The sequence below is a fragment of the Zingiber officinale genome, chromosome 5B, assembly GCF_018446385.1.
Source record: "Zingiber officinale cultivar Zhangliang chromosome 5B, Zo_v1.1, whole genome shotgun sequence".
In the NCBI taxonomy this organism is placed as follows: Eukaryota; Viridiplantae; Streptophyta; class Magnoliopsida; order Zingiberales; family Zingiberaceae; genus Zingiber; species Zingiber officinale.
Genome location: NC_055995.1, coordinates 119,960,540 through 119,975,308, shown reverse-complemented (window position 1 = coordinate 119,975,308; position 14,769 = coordinate 119,960,540). Strand labels below are relative to the sequence as shown.

The 14,769-nt window shown below is 47.8% G+C and overlaps 2 protein-coding genes across 2 annotated transcripts; both read left to right on the top strand.

Annotated features, from left to right (window-relative positions):
- The first annotated feature begins 1,295 nt into the window (after positions 1-1,295).
- On the top strand, positions 1,296-1,873 carry LOC121987796 (hydrophobic protein LTI6B-like). The gene is made up of 2 exons (XM_042541520.1): positions 1,296-1,481; positions 1,595-1,873. Exons 1-2 carry the CDS (start codon positions 1,392-1,394, stop codon positions 1,676-1,678), a joined length of 174 nt encoding a protein of 57 aa, XP_042397454.1. The 5' UTR covers positions 1,296-1,391; the 3' UTR covers positions 1,679-1,873.
- A 7,943-nt stretch (positions 1,874-9,816) lies between these two features.
- On the top strand, positions 9,817-12,138 carry LOC121986987. The gene is made up of 4 exons (XM_042540907.1): positions 9,817-10,546; positions 10,763-10,866; positions 10,972-11,161; positions 11,228-12,138. Exons 1-4 carry the CDS (start codon positions 9,817-9,819, stop codon positions 12,136-12,138), a joined length of 1,935 nt encoding a protein of 644 aa, XP_042396841.1.
- Positions 12,139-14,769: the final 2,631 nt, after the last annotated feature.

Genomic DNA, 14,769 nt, shown 5'->3' with positions numbered 1-14,769 from the left:
GAAAAAGTCTTTTACAATTCAATTCTATGATGCAAAAAGATGGAATCGTCACCTTAGCGACCCCCGATCCAGCCCCACCTTTCACAATTCAATTCTAGGGTAAAAGGGTTGATGACATAGAAATAGAAGAGGACTAAAAAAGGAACCCACTCGACGCACCCATGCCTTTTTATTTTATTAACTGATTTGCTGCAAAGAAACTTCAAGTAGGTTGTTAGAAGCTAAGTTCCATGTTGCATATTCTTCCATGCCCGGGATTTTCAAATAGCAGGATGACCAATCATCTAGGGAGTTGCTGTTTCTCTAGAAAATTTTGATCTCTTTGTGGATGTCCCAGGTGTAAGTAGAAATTCCATAGTAAATTGGGAAGGTACATGATGAGGATGGATACCCTAAATCACACATAGCTACTGATACAATACAATTTGCCATAAGAGGGATAGGCCTATTTCTGAACATGGAAGTCAACTACTCCTTAACATTTTAAACTAATGTAATTTGCTTTGAGATAAAATCTTGGACCCATTTTTATCTGATCAAATATTTAAATCATGATGATAAAAAAATGAATATGTTCATTTCTAGTATCTTCATCAATTCATCTCAAGATTAATATGAAAGAAATAAATCATGAACAACTACTACTCTTTGAAATAATGATAAATATATTAAAAAAAAATATTTATCTCAATTTTATTAAAATTTAAACCTCAAACCTCGTAATAATAATACTTCATATCCTAATAACTAGATTAACCCGAGACGTCGGTCAAATATTTAAATCATGCAGCTGCTGGATGTTGTCAGAGTCCATGTGTTTGGCTCCTTTCACAAATTTAACTCCTTTCGCAGGACCACCTTGTGCTTCACACATAAAACGTTCTGCTCGACATTTACAACTCAGAGAACTGATAAATTTATCTGGCAACTCGGTAGCAAATTGCGAATTCATAGTTGACGGATACTTTGGTAGCCCATGCTCCCTCATTTATTAGAGAACTGATAAAAATCTTTTTTTATTATTATTATTATTATTATTACAATCAAATATATAATTTATATTAAATTATCTCAAAATGTTAGGAAATGACGCAATATCTACACATTGATATTAAATATCAGACACGGACCACACTCCTAACTAATTATTGCAGCCTTGGCCTTTACTCTTGCAGGGAGCTAGTAAATTCTAAGAAAAATGATTGAAATACTAAAAGAAGCTCTTGCCTCTACCTCCTTGAGCGGTTGAGCCGCCCTTCACGTGGCCTGCAGTCCTGCACGTGCCATCTCCATCTATTTATTTCTCTAAGCTACCTGTTCCTCTTCCACCATCTCTCTTTCACTTCATCACCGTCTCTTTCTCTGAGCAGGCGACAGGCTCGAGGTCATTAATGGCGGACGAGGGCACCGCGAATTGCATCGATATTCTTATCGCCGTCCTCCTCCCTCCTCTCGGTGTCTTCCTCAAGTTCGGATGCCAGGTTTACTCCACTCCCCGTTTACTCTGTTTCTCCTTGCAAAAAAGGATTTAACCAGAAGCTCAAATCACAATACGTATGACTTTTTTTTTTTTTCCTTTTTGTCGTATATTTAGGTGGAGTTCTGGATCTGTCTCCTGTTGACGCTCTTCGGCTACATCCCAGGAATCGTCTACGCTGTGTATGCTATCACCAAATAAACTATCAAACCGTCTTCGGTGCTTCAGTATGTAAAATTGGTCGTTTAGATGTCTTCTCGAGTTCATTGCTGTTCCTTTTCTTGCAAAGCTAATTTGGTCGTTGATTGCGTGGTGGGCGTGTAAGTATGTGCTGTGGTGGAATCGAAAGACTTGCAGTCAGTAAATAAGTTATTTAAGTGTGGATTTGCGTGTGCAGCAGCATCTCTTTCTCCTCTCTTCCCTGTTTGATTAACAAAGCTGTCGTGTTGTTTAATAAAGAATGGTTAATCTGAAGGATTAAAAGAGGTTCCCATGCTTTACAGATCAATTTTCCATCTGCAGTAGCTAATTATTCGATGAAGATAAAGATCACAGAGGATAAAGGCACTAGCTAGCTGTAGCACTGACAGACGGGCCCGATCGTGGCCCACCAGTAAGGCAGTAAGGTGGACGGGGAATTTCAAAGGCAATCGAATTGGATTGAAAATTAGGCAGTCAATCGAGTCTATTAAAAAAGTAAAAAAAAAAATTAAAATTAAAAATTTTAACTTCGGTTGTAAATTAAGTGCATCAGTCCAATTTTTAAAAATTAAGAATATAAATCTTTAAGAATTAATTTTAGTGAAATTTAAAATTAAATTATATTAATAACATTTTTCATAATATAAATAATTTTAAAATTTATTAATATTTTTTTTCATTATTTTATATATAAAAAAATATATATTATGAATCTCTTTCTCTCATATTTTAAGGTTATCAACATCACAAATCAAATGAAGATATTTTTATAAATATTTTGGACCGACGATATTAGAACATATGTATTTCTTAATCTTTTGGCTAATATCAGATGTATTATCTATCCTTATCAACTTAATATCTAAAATAAAATTTTAAATTAAATTTTTATGAGAGGAGATGTTATAATATTTTGTTGTTGGAGTTAAGTGTCGTCCTTATATTACACTATTCTACGAGTCTAGCCAAGAGATGTTATAATATTTTGTTGTTGGAGTTCTAAAATGTCGTCCTTATATTACAGTACTCTATGAGTCTAGCCAAGTCCTTGCTGTTGGGGTTCTAAAGTGTCATGTTTATATTGCACTACTCCATGGGCTGGGTCAAGTCCTTGCCATTGGGATTCTAAAGCGTCATCCTTGTGTTGCACTACTCCATGAGCTTGGCCTCCTTACCAAATCTAATTTATGAGTTTGAGACATGTATACCCGACAGCGAGTATATATAGTAAATAAGATTATTAGTTATTTTTAAATTAAAAATATTATTTGATCCTATCGGAAATCTGAGAAGACGGAACTACCGGAACCACGTGCCTGAAATGCTGACCGCATCTCCATGACTCAGATGGTGAGCTGTCTTCTGTGTTGACCAAATCATCAGAAGTCCTCCGGTCAACGCTACCTGCAGCCAGCGACCGGGTTGCCCCAGTCTCTGGTACCCAGATGCTCGAGGCGAGCCCTACGAATATATAAGCAACCGATTAATAACAGGATAATAAAATAAATGTAGGACGAGTACGATGACGTACCCTGGCCCGGGGGGCACCCTAGGATGGGTCGGTGAGTTAGTCACGATGCGGATCGAGTCGTCACAACCCTGAAGAGTAGACGAATGTGAGACAGCTGAGGAGCCAGCTCGGGGGGAGGGGGCGATGGCATGGACTCTGGTGCAGCATGAATCCAGGAAGCAGCATGCCGGTCGAAATATAACGACGGCTCCTAAGCCGGGATACCACAGCGGCTCGCAGGCCGGGACACGACACGCAGGTCGGATAATGCTAGTAATCTACAATCATAATAGCAATATAAAACACAGCGGCTCGATGGTCGGCACACAACACACAGGGCAGGACGCAAGTCACAGAGATAATGCAACGACAGTAGCCCGAAGGTCGGATCAATGATGGCTCAAGGGTTGGCTCCTCGCCTGAAGGCAGCCGGGGGATGGCTGGTGGCTATCGCTGGAGGTGACATTGGATGGCAGCAGTGGCCGGTGGACCTGGCGATGGCCGCTGGGCTCAGCGGCAGCTGCTGGAGGCGGCGACGACGGCCATAAGAGGAGGCAGCGGCGGCTGCTAGCGGTGGCGTCCGTCTGAGGCAGCGGCGATCTTCCTCAGTGGTGTCAGCGCCGGCGAGAGGAGGAGGTGGCGGAGAGGGAAAGCATAGGAGACTCCCTAGAAAGGTGACGGCGGAGAGGGCAAGCTCGGCGGGGGCTAGCTGGAGGTCGTAGCCGATGAAGCCGAGGCAGAGGTCGGCGACGACGAGGCAGGCGACCAGGTCGCGCACATTGACCAACGCTGGTACGGTCGACTTCGTGCCAGGCGGTCGTCGAGGAGCTAAGCGGAGTGGCCAGCGATCGCGTGACAGGCAGGAAGAAGAGTGGCGGCGAGAAAGGGGAGCAGAAGAGAGGAGGAGGGGAGCACCGACGGCTTCGTCGAAGCAGAAGAGAGGAGGAGGGGAGCATCGGTGGCTTCGTCGAAGCAGAAGAGAGGAGGAGGGGAGCACCGGCGTCTTCGTCGACACCGACAAAGAGTGTGAGAGGGAGAAAGCCCTTAGCGGCGAAAAAAAGCACGAACCAGCCTCCCCTTTGTTCGTGAACAGTGCTCCCCCTCAAAAACCCCTAACCTCAACACGCCAATAGACTAAAATGCCCTCTCTCCCACTCCTAATTTCATTTAAGCCCTCCCCATATATCCGCATCGCAAGCCTTCCCCTCTAGTCTAGTCGAAGGAGGCGCGAGTCCGCCTGACTAGACAATCTATCACAAAGGCTGACCTACTCTCGATAATCAAATCGCTGAACCCATCATATAACGTCACGCGAGCGGTCGCTATAGTAATGGTGTCACATGAGATAGTAACGGTGTCGAGCGGATGAGCGACACGCGGTATGTCGAGTAGACCGAGCGGACGAACGATGCTGGACGGGCGATCGAGAAAGTGTTGACCAGCCGATCGTAAAATGCTGGCCCGATAATCGAGTAGTATAGAGTGGGACGGTGCCAAGCGAGCAACCACGAAGATACCGACTGGGCGATCGGACAGATGGAAATCGAGTGGATAGAGGCCGAGCGGATGATGCCGGGCGCACAATCGCGAAGATACCGACCGAGTGATCGGTTGGATGGAAATCAAGTGGATAGAGGCCGAGCGGACGATGTCGGGCGCGCAATCGCGAAGATACCGACCGAGTGATCGGTTGGATGGAAATCAAGCCCTGAAGACCACTAGGATGTCGAGTGAAGCAAGCATGTGGCTAAGTAGACGATCGGGCAAAAGATCAGGTGGCTACCAACGTGTCGATCGAGAGACGAAAAATAGTGCCGAGAGGCTGTCAGGCAAGCTCTCGGACGAAAGCTAAGTGAACGCATAAGCGAATACGGCGCGAGCAATGAAGTAGCGTCGAGCAGGAGTGGAGCTCAAAAACCGAACTGAAGTATAGCCCGCAAAATCACATGCATAGGAAATGGAAGTCGTGAGCCGAGCAGACGCATCGCTTGTGAACTGAACGAGAGTATAGCCCGTGAATCGAAAGCACACGCAAGCGAAAGTCGTTAGCCGAGCGGGCGCGTTGCCCGTGAGCTGAACGGGGCTGAAGCCCGGGAATCGAAGATGAATGAAAGAAAAAGTCGTGAGCTAAGCGAGCGCAAAGCCTATGAGATATTCTGGCCCGAAACTAGTGGAGATGCTCTTGTTCGCGACCATTGGAGATAGCTCGACCCCGAACGGGGGAGATAAGCTGCTCTGATATGCTCCGTGACCAATGAAGATCATTCGACCCCGAACGAGGGAGATAGGATATCTGATATGTTGGTCCGCAACTAGTGAAGACCGCTCGACCCCGAATGGGGGAGATAGGAGATCCGATGGTGGCAATCGCTCGACCCCGAACAGGGGAGATAGAAGATCCGATATGTGACGATCACTCAACCCCGAACGGGGGAGACAAAAGATCTGATATGTGATGATCGCTCGACCCCGAACGAGAGAGATAGAAGATCTGATATGTGATGATTGCTCGACCCCGAACGGGGGAGATAGAAGATTCGATATGTGATGATCACTCGACCCCGAACAGGGGAGATAGAAGATCCGATATGTGATGATTGTTTGACCCTGAACGGGGGAGATAGAAGATCCAATATGTGACGATCACTCGACCTCGAATGATGGAGATAGAAGATCTGATATGTGATGATCGCTTGACCCCGAATGGGAGAGATAGAAGATCTGATATGTGACGATCACTCGACCCCGAACGGGGGAGATAGAAGATCTGATATGTGATGATCGCTTGACCTCGAATGGGAGAGATAGAAGATCCGATATGTGACGATCACTCGACCCCGAACGGGGGAGATAAATGCTTTGATAAGCTGGTCCGAGACCAGTGAAGACCACTCGACCCCGAACGGGGGAGATAGATGCTCTGATAAGCTGGTCCGAGACCAATGAAGACCACTCGACCCCGAATGGAGGAGATGGATGCTCTGATAAGCTGCTCGGTGAAGACACGGGTTTAAGGTCGCCGCTCAACCGCCGGTGGAGACCTGGGTTTAACGTTGCCGCTCGACGATCTTCAAGGCGGAGTTTTTATAATCGTCGCTTCAACTCTAGGGTTTAACGTCGCCGCTTGATGGTCTTCAAGGCGGGGTTTTTATAGTCGCCGCTTCGACTCTAGGGTTTAACGTCGTCACTTGACGGTATTCAAGGCGGAGTTTTTATAGTTGCCGCTTCGACTCTAGGGTTTAACATCGCCGCTCGACGGTCTTCAAGGCGGGGTTTTTATAGTCGCCGCTTCGACTCTAGGATTTAACGTCGCCACACGACGGTTTTCAAGGCGGGGTTTTTATAGTGGTCGCTTCAACTCTAGGGTTTAACGTCACCGCTCGACGGTCTTCAAGGCAGGGTGTTTTAAGTCACCGCTTCGACTCTAAGGTTTAACGTCGTCGCTCGACGGTCTTCAAGGCGGGGTTTCTACAGTCTCCACTTCGACTCTAGGGTTTAACATCGCCGCTCGACGGTCTTCAAGGTAGGGTTTTTATAGTCGCCGCTTCGACTCTAGGGTTTAACGTCGCCGCTCGACGGTCTTCAAGGCGGGGTTTTTATAATCGCCGCTTCGACTCTAGGATTTAACGTCGTCGCTCGACGGTCTTCAATACGAGGTTTTTTTTTTTTTGTCGCTTCGACTCTAGGATTTAACTTCGTCGCTCGACGGTCTTCAAGGCGGAGTTTTTATAGTCGCCACTTCGACTCTAGGGTTTAACGTTGCCACTCGACGGTCTTCAAAGCGGGGGTTTTATAGTCGCCCGCTTCCACTCTAGGGTTTAAGGTCGCCGGCCGACGGTCTTCAAGGCGGGGTTTTTATAGTCGCCGCTTCGACTTCTAGAGCCTGTGGCTCTAATATAAAATACACACCTGGTCGATTGGCTCGGGGGTCTTCGACATCGAGCCCGTGGCTCAGATAATATACACACTCGATCGATTAGCTCGGGGGGTCTTCGACATCGAGCCCGTAGCTCAGATAATATACACACCTGACCGATCGGTTCGGGAGTCTTCAACATCGAGCCCAAAGCTCAGATAATATACACACCCGGCCGATCAGCTCGGGGGTCTTCGACATCGAGCTCGTAGCTCAGATAATATCCACACCCGACCGATCGGCTCGGGGGTCTTCGACATCGAGCTCGTAGCTCAGATAATAGACACAGCCGGTAGATCGGCTCGGGGGTCTTCGACATCGAGCCCGTGGCTCAGATAAATACACCCCCGGCCGATCGGCTCGGGGGTCCTCGACATCGAGCCCATAGCTCAGATAATATACACACCCGGCTGATCGGCTCGGGGGTCTTCTACATCAAGCCCGTAACTCAGATAAATATACACTCGGTCGATCGGCTCGGGGGTTCTCAACATCGAGCCCGTGGCTTAGATAAATACACACCCGACCGATCGGCTCGGGGGTCCTCGACATCGAGCCCGTAGCTCAGATAATATACATACCCGGTCGATCGGCTCGGGGGTCTTCTACATCGAGCTCGTGACTCAGATAAATACATAACTGGCTGATCGGCTCGGGGGTCCTCGATCGAGGAACTATGGCAGATTATATAACTGAAAGAGAGAATATAATGGGAAAACTGACCTACCGACCAGCAGAGGATCTGATTCAATTCCTCAACTCCCGAATACCCGTGGAGTGAGGCGAATATGATATGCTCATCGAAATCCACCAAGGTCATGAATATAGCAAAATTTCTGATGTCTTCCGTCTCCACGTTCCAGATCAGGTAAAGTTCCCACAAACAACGCCAAATATGATTCTGTCGGGAATTTGAGAAGACGGAACTGCCGGAACCACGTGTCTGAAATGCTGACTGCATCTCCATAACCTAGATGGTGAGTTGTCTTCTGTGTTGACCAAGTCATCAGAAGTCCTCCGGTCAACGCTACCTACAGCCAGCGACCGGGTTGCCCCGGTCTCTGGTACCACGATGCTCGAGGCGAGTCCCACGAATATATAATCAATTGACTAATAACAGGACAATAAAATAAATGTAGGACGAGTACGATGACGTACCCTGGCCCCGGGGGGGGGGGGGGGTGCCCTCGGATGGATCGGTGAGCTGGTCGCGATGCGGATCGAGTCGTCACTGCCCTGAAGAGTAAACGAATGTGAGGCAACTGAGGAGCCGGCTCTGGGGGGCGATGACATGGACTCCGGTGCAACATGAATCCAGGAAGCGACATGCCGGTCGAAATATAACGACGAGTCCTAAGCCAGGATACCACAGCGGCTCACAGGTCGGGACGCAGCACGCAGGTCGGATAATGCTAGTAATCTACAATCATAATAGCGATATAAAACACAGCGGCTCGGTGGCCGACACACAACACACAGGGCATGACGCAAGTCATAGAGATAATGCAACGACAGTAGCCCGAAGGTCGGATCAATGATGGCTCAAGGGATGGCTCCTCGCCTGAAGGCTGCCGGGGGATGGTTGGTGGTTGTCGCTGGAGGTGACATCAGAGGGCAGCAGTGCCCGGTGGACCCGGCGGCGGCCGCTGGGCTCAGTGGCAGCTGCTGGAGGCGGCGGCAATGGCCATAAGAGGAGGCAGCGACGGTTGCTGGCGGTGGTGTCCGCCGGAGGCAGCAACGATCTTCCTCAGTGGCGTCAACGCCGGCTAGAGGAGGTGGCGGAGAGGGAAAGCAGAGGAGACTCCCTAGAAAGGTGATGGCGGAGAGGGCAAGCTCGGCGGGGGCTAGCTGGAGGTCGTAGCCGATGAAGCCAAGGCAGAGGTCGGCGGTGATGAGGCAGGCGACCAGGTCGCGCGCGTTGACCAGCGCTGGTACGATCGAGGTCGTGCCCGACGATCGTCGAGGAGCTAGGCGGTGTAGGAAAATAATTCGGACATAGCATGGCCACATTTTATTTCTCCTTCCGCAAGTTTCTCGTTCATGATTTATTTATTTTTTCTGTGATATTAATCTTTCCTATTTTAGTGGTATGAGTCATCCTATTCTTATGGTTAAATCTTATCACTTGAGTTGTATTTAAAGGGGTCGAAGCTGTGAAACAAATCAGATCTCAGAACTAAAGTTTCTCCAGTTTCTATTTTCGGTTATTTGTGCATTGCTTTCCACCTGTGCAGTTTTTCTCCCCTTGCTACGTGTGTTTTTTTTTTCTTTTTTTCTTGCATCCTTTGTTATTCATCGATTCTGTGCCAACACTTGGTATCAGAGCGTTGGTAGTATAAGACATCCAAGAATCTACGATTCCATAAAATGTCGAGCATCCCAGTAAAGGAGAACGGCGGAGTGCCATTTCTCTATCCGATGCTAAGTCCTCACAATTATACTGTGTGGCCAATAAAGACAGAGGCGATCCTTAATGCCCAGGGAGTCTGGGAGGCGGTGGAGCCAGCGGAAGGAGCCCAGGTGGATGCAAAGAAGGACAAAAAGGCATGTGCATACATCCAGCAGTGTGTCCCCGAAGACATCCTTCTCCAGATCGCAACAAAGAAGATGGCGAAGGAAGTCTAGGACATCCTCAAGACGAGGTACCTTGGTAGTGATCGGGTGAAGAAGGCACGTGTACAAACATTGAAGAGCGAGTTTGACGCTCTCCGGATGAAAGAGACCGAAACGATTGATGAGTTTGCTGGCAAACTCAGCGCCCTAAGCAGCAAGTTCTCCACCCTTGGTGCCACGCTTGAAGATTCCTCATTGGTAAAAAAATTGCTCGATTCTGTCCCTGATAAATTCTTTCCTATTGTTGTTGGTATTGAGCAATTCTACGACCTTGAGTCTATACCATTTGAGGAGGCTATAGGGCGACTGAAGGCGTACGAAGAACGAACGCTACGACTACGCAGCAACACCAACGACACTGAAGGTGAGCTCCTATTAACTCATGCCGAATGGCAAATGCGACAGAAGGGGAGCAACGTGGACACTTCGTCAGGAGGAAAGGGGTGTGGGTCCAGCAGCCCTAGTCGTGGCAAATGGCGTGGACGTGGGCGAGGGCGCGGTCATGGCCGTGGTACGCAACGCCAAGACAATGCAGGAGGGACTAGCGGCAACAACAGTGGCACTCGAGACAAGAGACATATAAAATGTTTCAATTGCGAGAAAATGGGGCATTATGCGTCTGAATGCTACAACAAGCGGCGTGATGATGAGGCTCACCTCACTTGTGCCACCGATGAAGAGCCGGCACTGATGATGACTGTGTCCCACGAGGAGTCTGACACTAGGCGTGAGCGGCAGGATACCATTCTGCTCAGTGAAGATAGGTTGCTACCGGAGATGTACCGCGGCGTTAAGAAAGAAGATAAAGACGTATGGTACCTTGACAACGGTGCCAGCAACCACATGACTGGCCATCGCGAGAAGTTTCAAGAACTAGATGAAACCATCACCGGGAGGGTGAGATTTGGCGATGGATCAACCATTGAGATCATGGGCAAGGGGACGGTTGTGTTCGAATGCAAGAATGGCGATCGGAAGGCTCTCCACGAGGTATACTGCATTCCGAAACTTTGTAGTAATATCATAAGTCTCGGTCAATTGACAGAAACTGGGAACGAAGTGCACATGGAGAAAGATATCATGAAGGTGATTGATAGGAGCGGGAAGCTCTTGATGCGGGTAAAGCGAACACAAAATCGCTTGTACAAGGTAACCTTGAAGACATGCAAGCAAGTCTATCTCCTAGCAAGCCTAGAAGACCCAACCTGGTTATGGCACACAAGGCTCGGACATGTCAATTTTCACAATTTGAAGCTGTTAGGGGAGAAGAAATTGGCAGTTGATGTGCCTCCATTGCCCCAGCCAAACAAGCTTTGCGAGGTATGTGTGGTCGCTAAACATGCAAGGTCACCATTCCCGCACCAAGCAAACTTTAGAGCGACAAAGCCGTTGGAACTTCTCCATGCTGATATTTACGGGCCAATTTCACCAAGTACACTGGCTGGTAACAAATATTTTTTTTTGATTATTGATGATTGTACAAGATGGATGTGGGTATTTGTATTGGCAGCAAAGAAAGATGTATTCCAAGCATTCAAGAAATTCAAGTCCGTGACGGAGAACACGACTGAGTACAAAATCAAAACACTTCGGATAGACCGTGGCGGTGAGTTTCTATCCACAGAGTTCACTCGATTCTGTGAAAATGAAGGGATCGAGCGGCACCTTACGGCTCCCTACACACCCCAACAGAATGGCGTTGTAGAGCGCCATAATCGCACTGTGATGGCCATGGCAAGATCTCTCCTCAAGGGTACACATATGCCGGCAAGGTTCTGGGGAGAGGCAGTTAGGCATACTGTCTATCTGCTAAATCGTCTCCCAACTAAGGTGCTAGGAGGCCGTACCCCATTTGAAGCCTGGATGGGGAGAAAACCACATCTCGCCCACTTGAGAGTGTTCGGTTGTGTTGCATACGTGAAAAATGCAACCCCTCACCTGAAGAAACTTGACGATAGAAGTTCACCCATGGTATACTTGGGTGTCGAGGAAGGCTGCAAAGCTCATCGTCTATTTGATCCAAGGCATGGCAAGCTACAAGTAAGTAGAGATGTAGTATTTCAAGAAAATAGTGAATGGACATGGACTGCAGGTGCTAACCATGAAGAAAACTTACCGGAGTTTATGGTGGAGGATGCACTCGACACCGACGAGGTGATTGTTGTAGTAGACATTGAGGCAGGAACAGAAGATGTCGCACCACCGACAACAGCCGTGGTACCCATGACAAGAGCATCAAGTCCGTCTACATCATCATCGAGCACCCATACAACTACCTCACCTGACTCTCATGAAGGGCCAGTTCGGTTTAGGTCCATTGCCGATATCTATGCCAACACTGAGGAAGTGGTTGGTATTGATGAAGAAGAGAATGAGGAAATGCTGATGATGTCTGAAGAGCCGACCTATTACCAAGAGTAGGGGTGGGCATAATTCGGTTCAAACCGGAAAAACCGACCGAACCGAAAAATTTCGGTTTTTTTTGTTCGATTTTTTCGGTGTTTCGGCCGATTTCGGTTTAAGTTTTTTAAAATTCGGTTATTCGGTTCGGTTTCCGGTTTTGACTCCCAAAAAACCGAAAAAACCGAACCGGCCGTATTATACTTAAAACATTATTTTTATAGATATTTGATCATACAAGTGGATTAATTTCTAATTATTTATATTATAATAGCATAATCAAATTATATATTTATATTTACTTATTGTTACCGGATAACAAAATTTTAATATTACTTTAAATTCATAATTATTTTAATAAATTGATACTTTTTCTTTGTCTCTAAACTAATATTTGTAGTAGCACAAAATCAATTTAATTCATTGTATAAACCGTATATAACCGACCGTATAAACCGGACCGTATTACATAAAAACCGAACCGAACCGTAATAAAATGGTTTGGTTTTGGATCAAAAATCTTTAAAACTGAAACCGAAAAAATAAAACCGTAGTAGGGTAAAACCGGACCAAACCGGCCGATGCCCACCCCTAACCAAGAGGCTGCAACCGAGGCTTGCTGGTACGAAGCAATGGAGGAAGAACTGGAAACTATTAAGATGAACAAGACCTGGACCCTAACTGAGCTCCCATTAGGCCACAAACCTATTGGCCTAAAGTGGGTGTACAAACTGAAGAAAGATTCAGCTGGGAAAGTTGTTAAGTATAAAGCAAGATTAGTTGCTAAAGGCTATGTACAAAGACAAGGCATCGACTTTGAAGAGGTATTTGCACCGGTCGCTAGACTTGATACTATTCGAGTCATTCTTGCACTTGCAGGGAATCGAAGCTGGGAGGTACACCATCTAGATGTGAAGTCAGCATTCCTTAACGGAGAGTTAGAAGAAGAAATATACGTCTCTCAACCGAAAGGGTTTGAGGTACAAAATCAGAAACATAAGGTGTACAGGTTATTCTTGTTAGGATCTTTCGTACGGCTAGAGAGGGGGGTGTGAATAGCCGCCCCAAATCGCTCTCGTTTCTTCCTACAATTAGGTTAGTCGCAGCGGAAAATACAAAGAAACGAAAGAGAAGAAAACCAAACCTTAACACGAGGATGTAACGAGGTTCGGAGATTAGGGCTCCTACTCCTCGGCGTGTCCGTAAGGTGGACGAGTCCGGTCAATCCGTCGGTGGATGAGTCCCCGGAGAACCGGCTAATACAATATACTCCTTGTGGGTGGAGAAACCTCGCCACAAACGTTTGCAACAGCAAACAAAGAGTACAAGAGCAGTAAGAAAAGCAATACAATATGAATACAATCGCACTCTACCAATTGCTTGCTTTCTTGTCGACTGGAGGTGACGCAGCAACTTCACGCGACGCCTACAACAGCAGGAACCCAGCCGGAAGCTCACGCGAAGCTTTGGAGGAGCTCAACAAAGCTCAAGCACAGCAGCACTTAGAACAGCAAGAAGGAAGAAGGAGATCTATTCGCACAGAAGATGCCTCGATCCTTTATACCTGCGAAGAAGAAACAATGAAGAAACTAACCGCTGTGTCGCAACGGTTAGAACCCCGATCGGCCTACGCACCGATCAGCCTAGGCGCACGAGGCTTCGCTTGTCACCGATCGGTCTCGCATCGATCCGTGTCGCGATCAAGCCCCGACGGTCCGTGGACCGATCAGGAACCTCCTCGATCGGTCCCATAGACCGATCAGCCGCCTCACGCCATCGAGCCATTCCCGATCGGCCCGCACCGATCAGTTACGGGTGGATCGGCCGCCACCGATCCACGGTTTTCTTCTCGAGGTTCCCGATCGGCCTGCATCGATCGATTGCAACCGCGAGCCATCGATTCTCGACGGCCACCGCACCGATCGTGAAAACGCAGATCACCGGATCGGCCACTGCACCGATCCAACTCCCGCTTAGAGTGCCCTCTAACCTAGTTCGGAGAACGAGCCACCGAGCCCTCTCCGACTCCATATGCCAAGCTTCACTCACTTGGACTTCTCAACACCGGATGTCCGATCACCCTTGATCCATCTGGATTTTCCCTTGCCCGGCTTCACTCACCAGGACTTTCCACCGGCTTCACTCACCAGGATTTCACACCGCCTAACATCCCGCTTAGGACTTTCTCATTCACCTAGCTTCACTCACTAGGATTTTCACCGCCTGCTTCACCAGGATTTTCCAACCGCCCGGCTTCACTCACCAGACTTTTCCTGCCCGGCTTCACTCACGTGACTTTTCCTGCCTGGCTTCACTCACCAGACTTCCCAACCGCCTAACATCCCAGTTAGACTTTCCACCGCCTCGCTTCACTCACCTGACTTTCCAACCGCCTAACATCCCGCTTAGGACTTTCCACCGCCTGCTTCACTCACCAGACTTCTCCGTGCCAAGTCTTCATACTTGAACTTTCCCCGCCAAGTCTCCATACTTGATTTTCCCGCCAAGCTCCCTCGCTTGACTTTTCCAAGCAAGTCTCCATACTTGACTTTTCGCGTGCCAAGCTCCCTGCTTGACTTTTCCTGCCAAGTCTCCATACTTGACTTTTCCCGTGCCCTTGGACTTTTCCCCGCCAAGTCTCCATACTTGGAC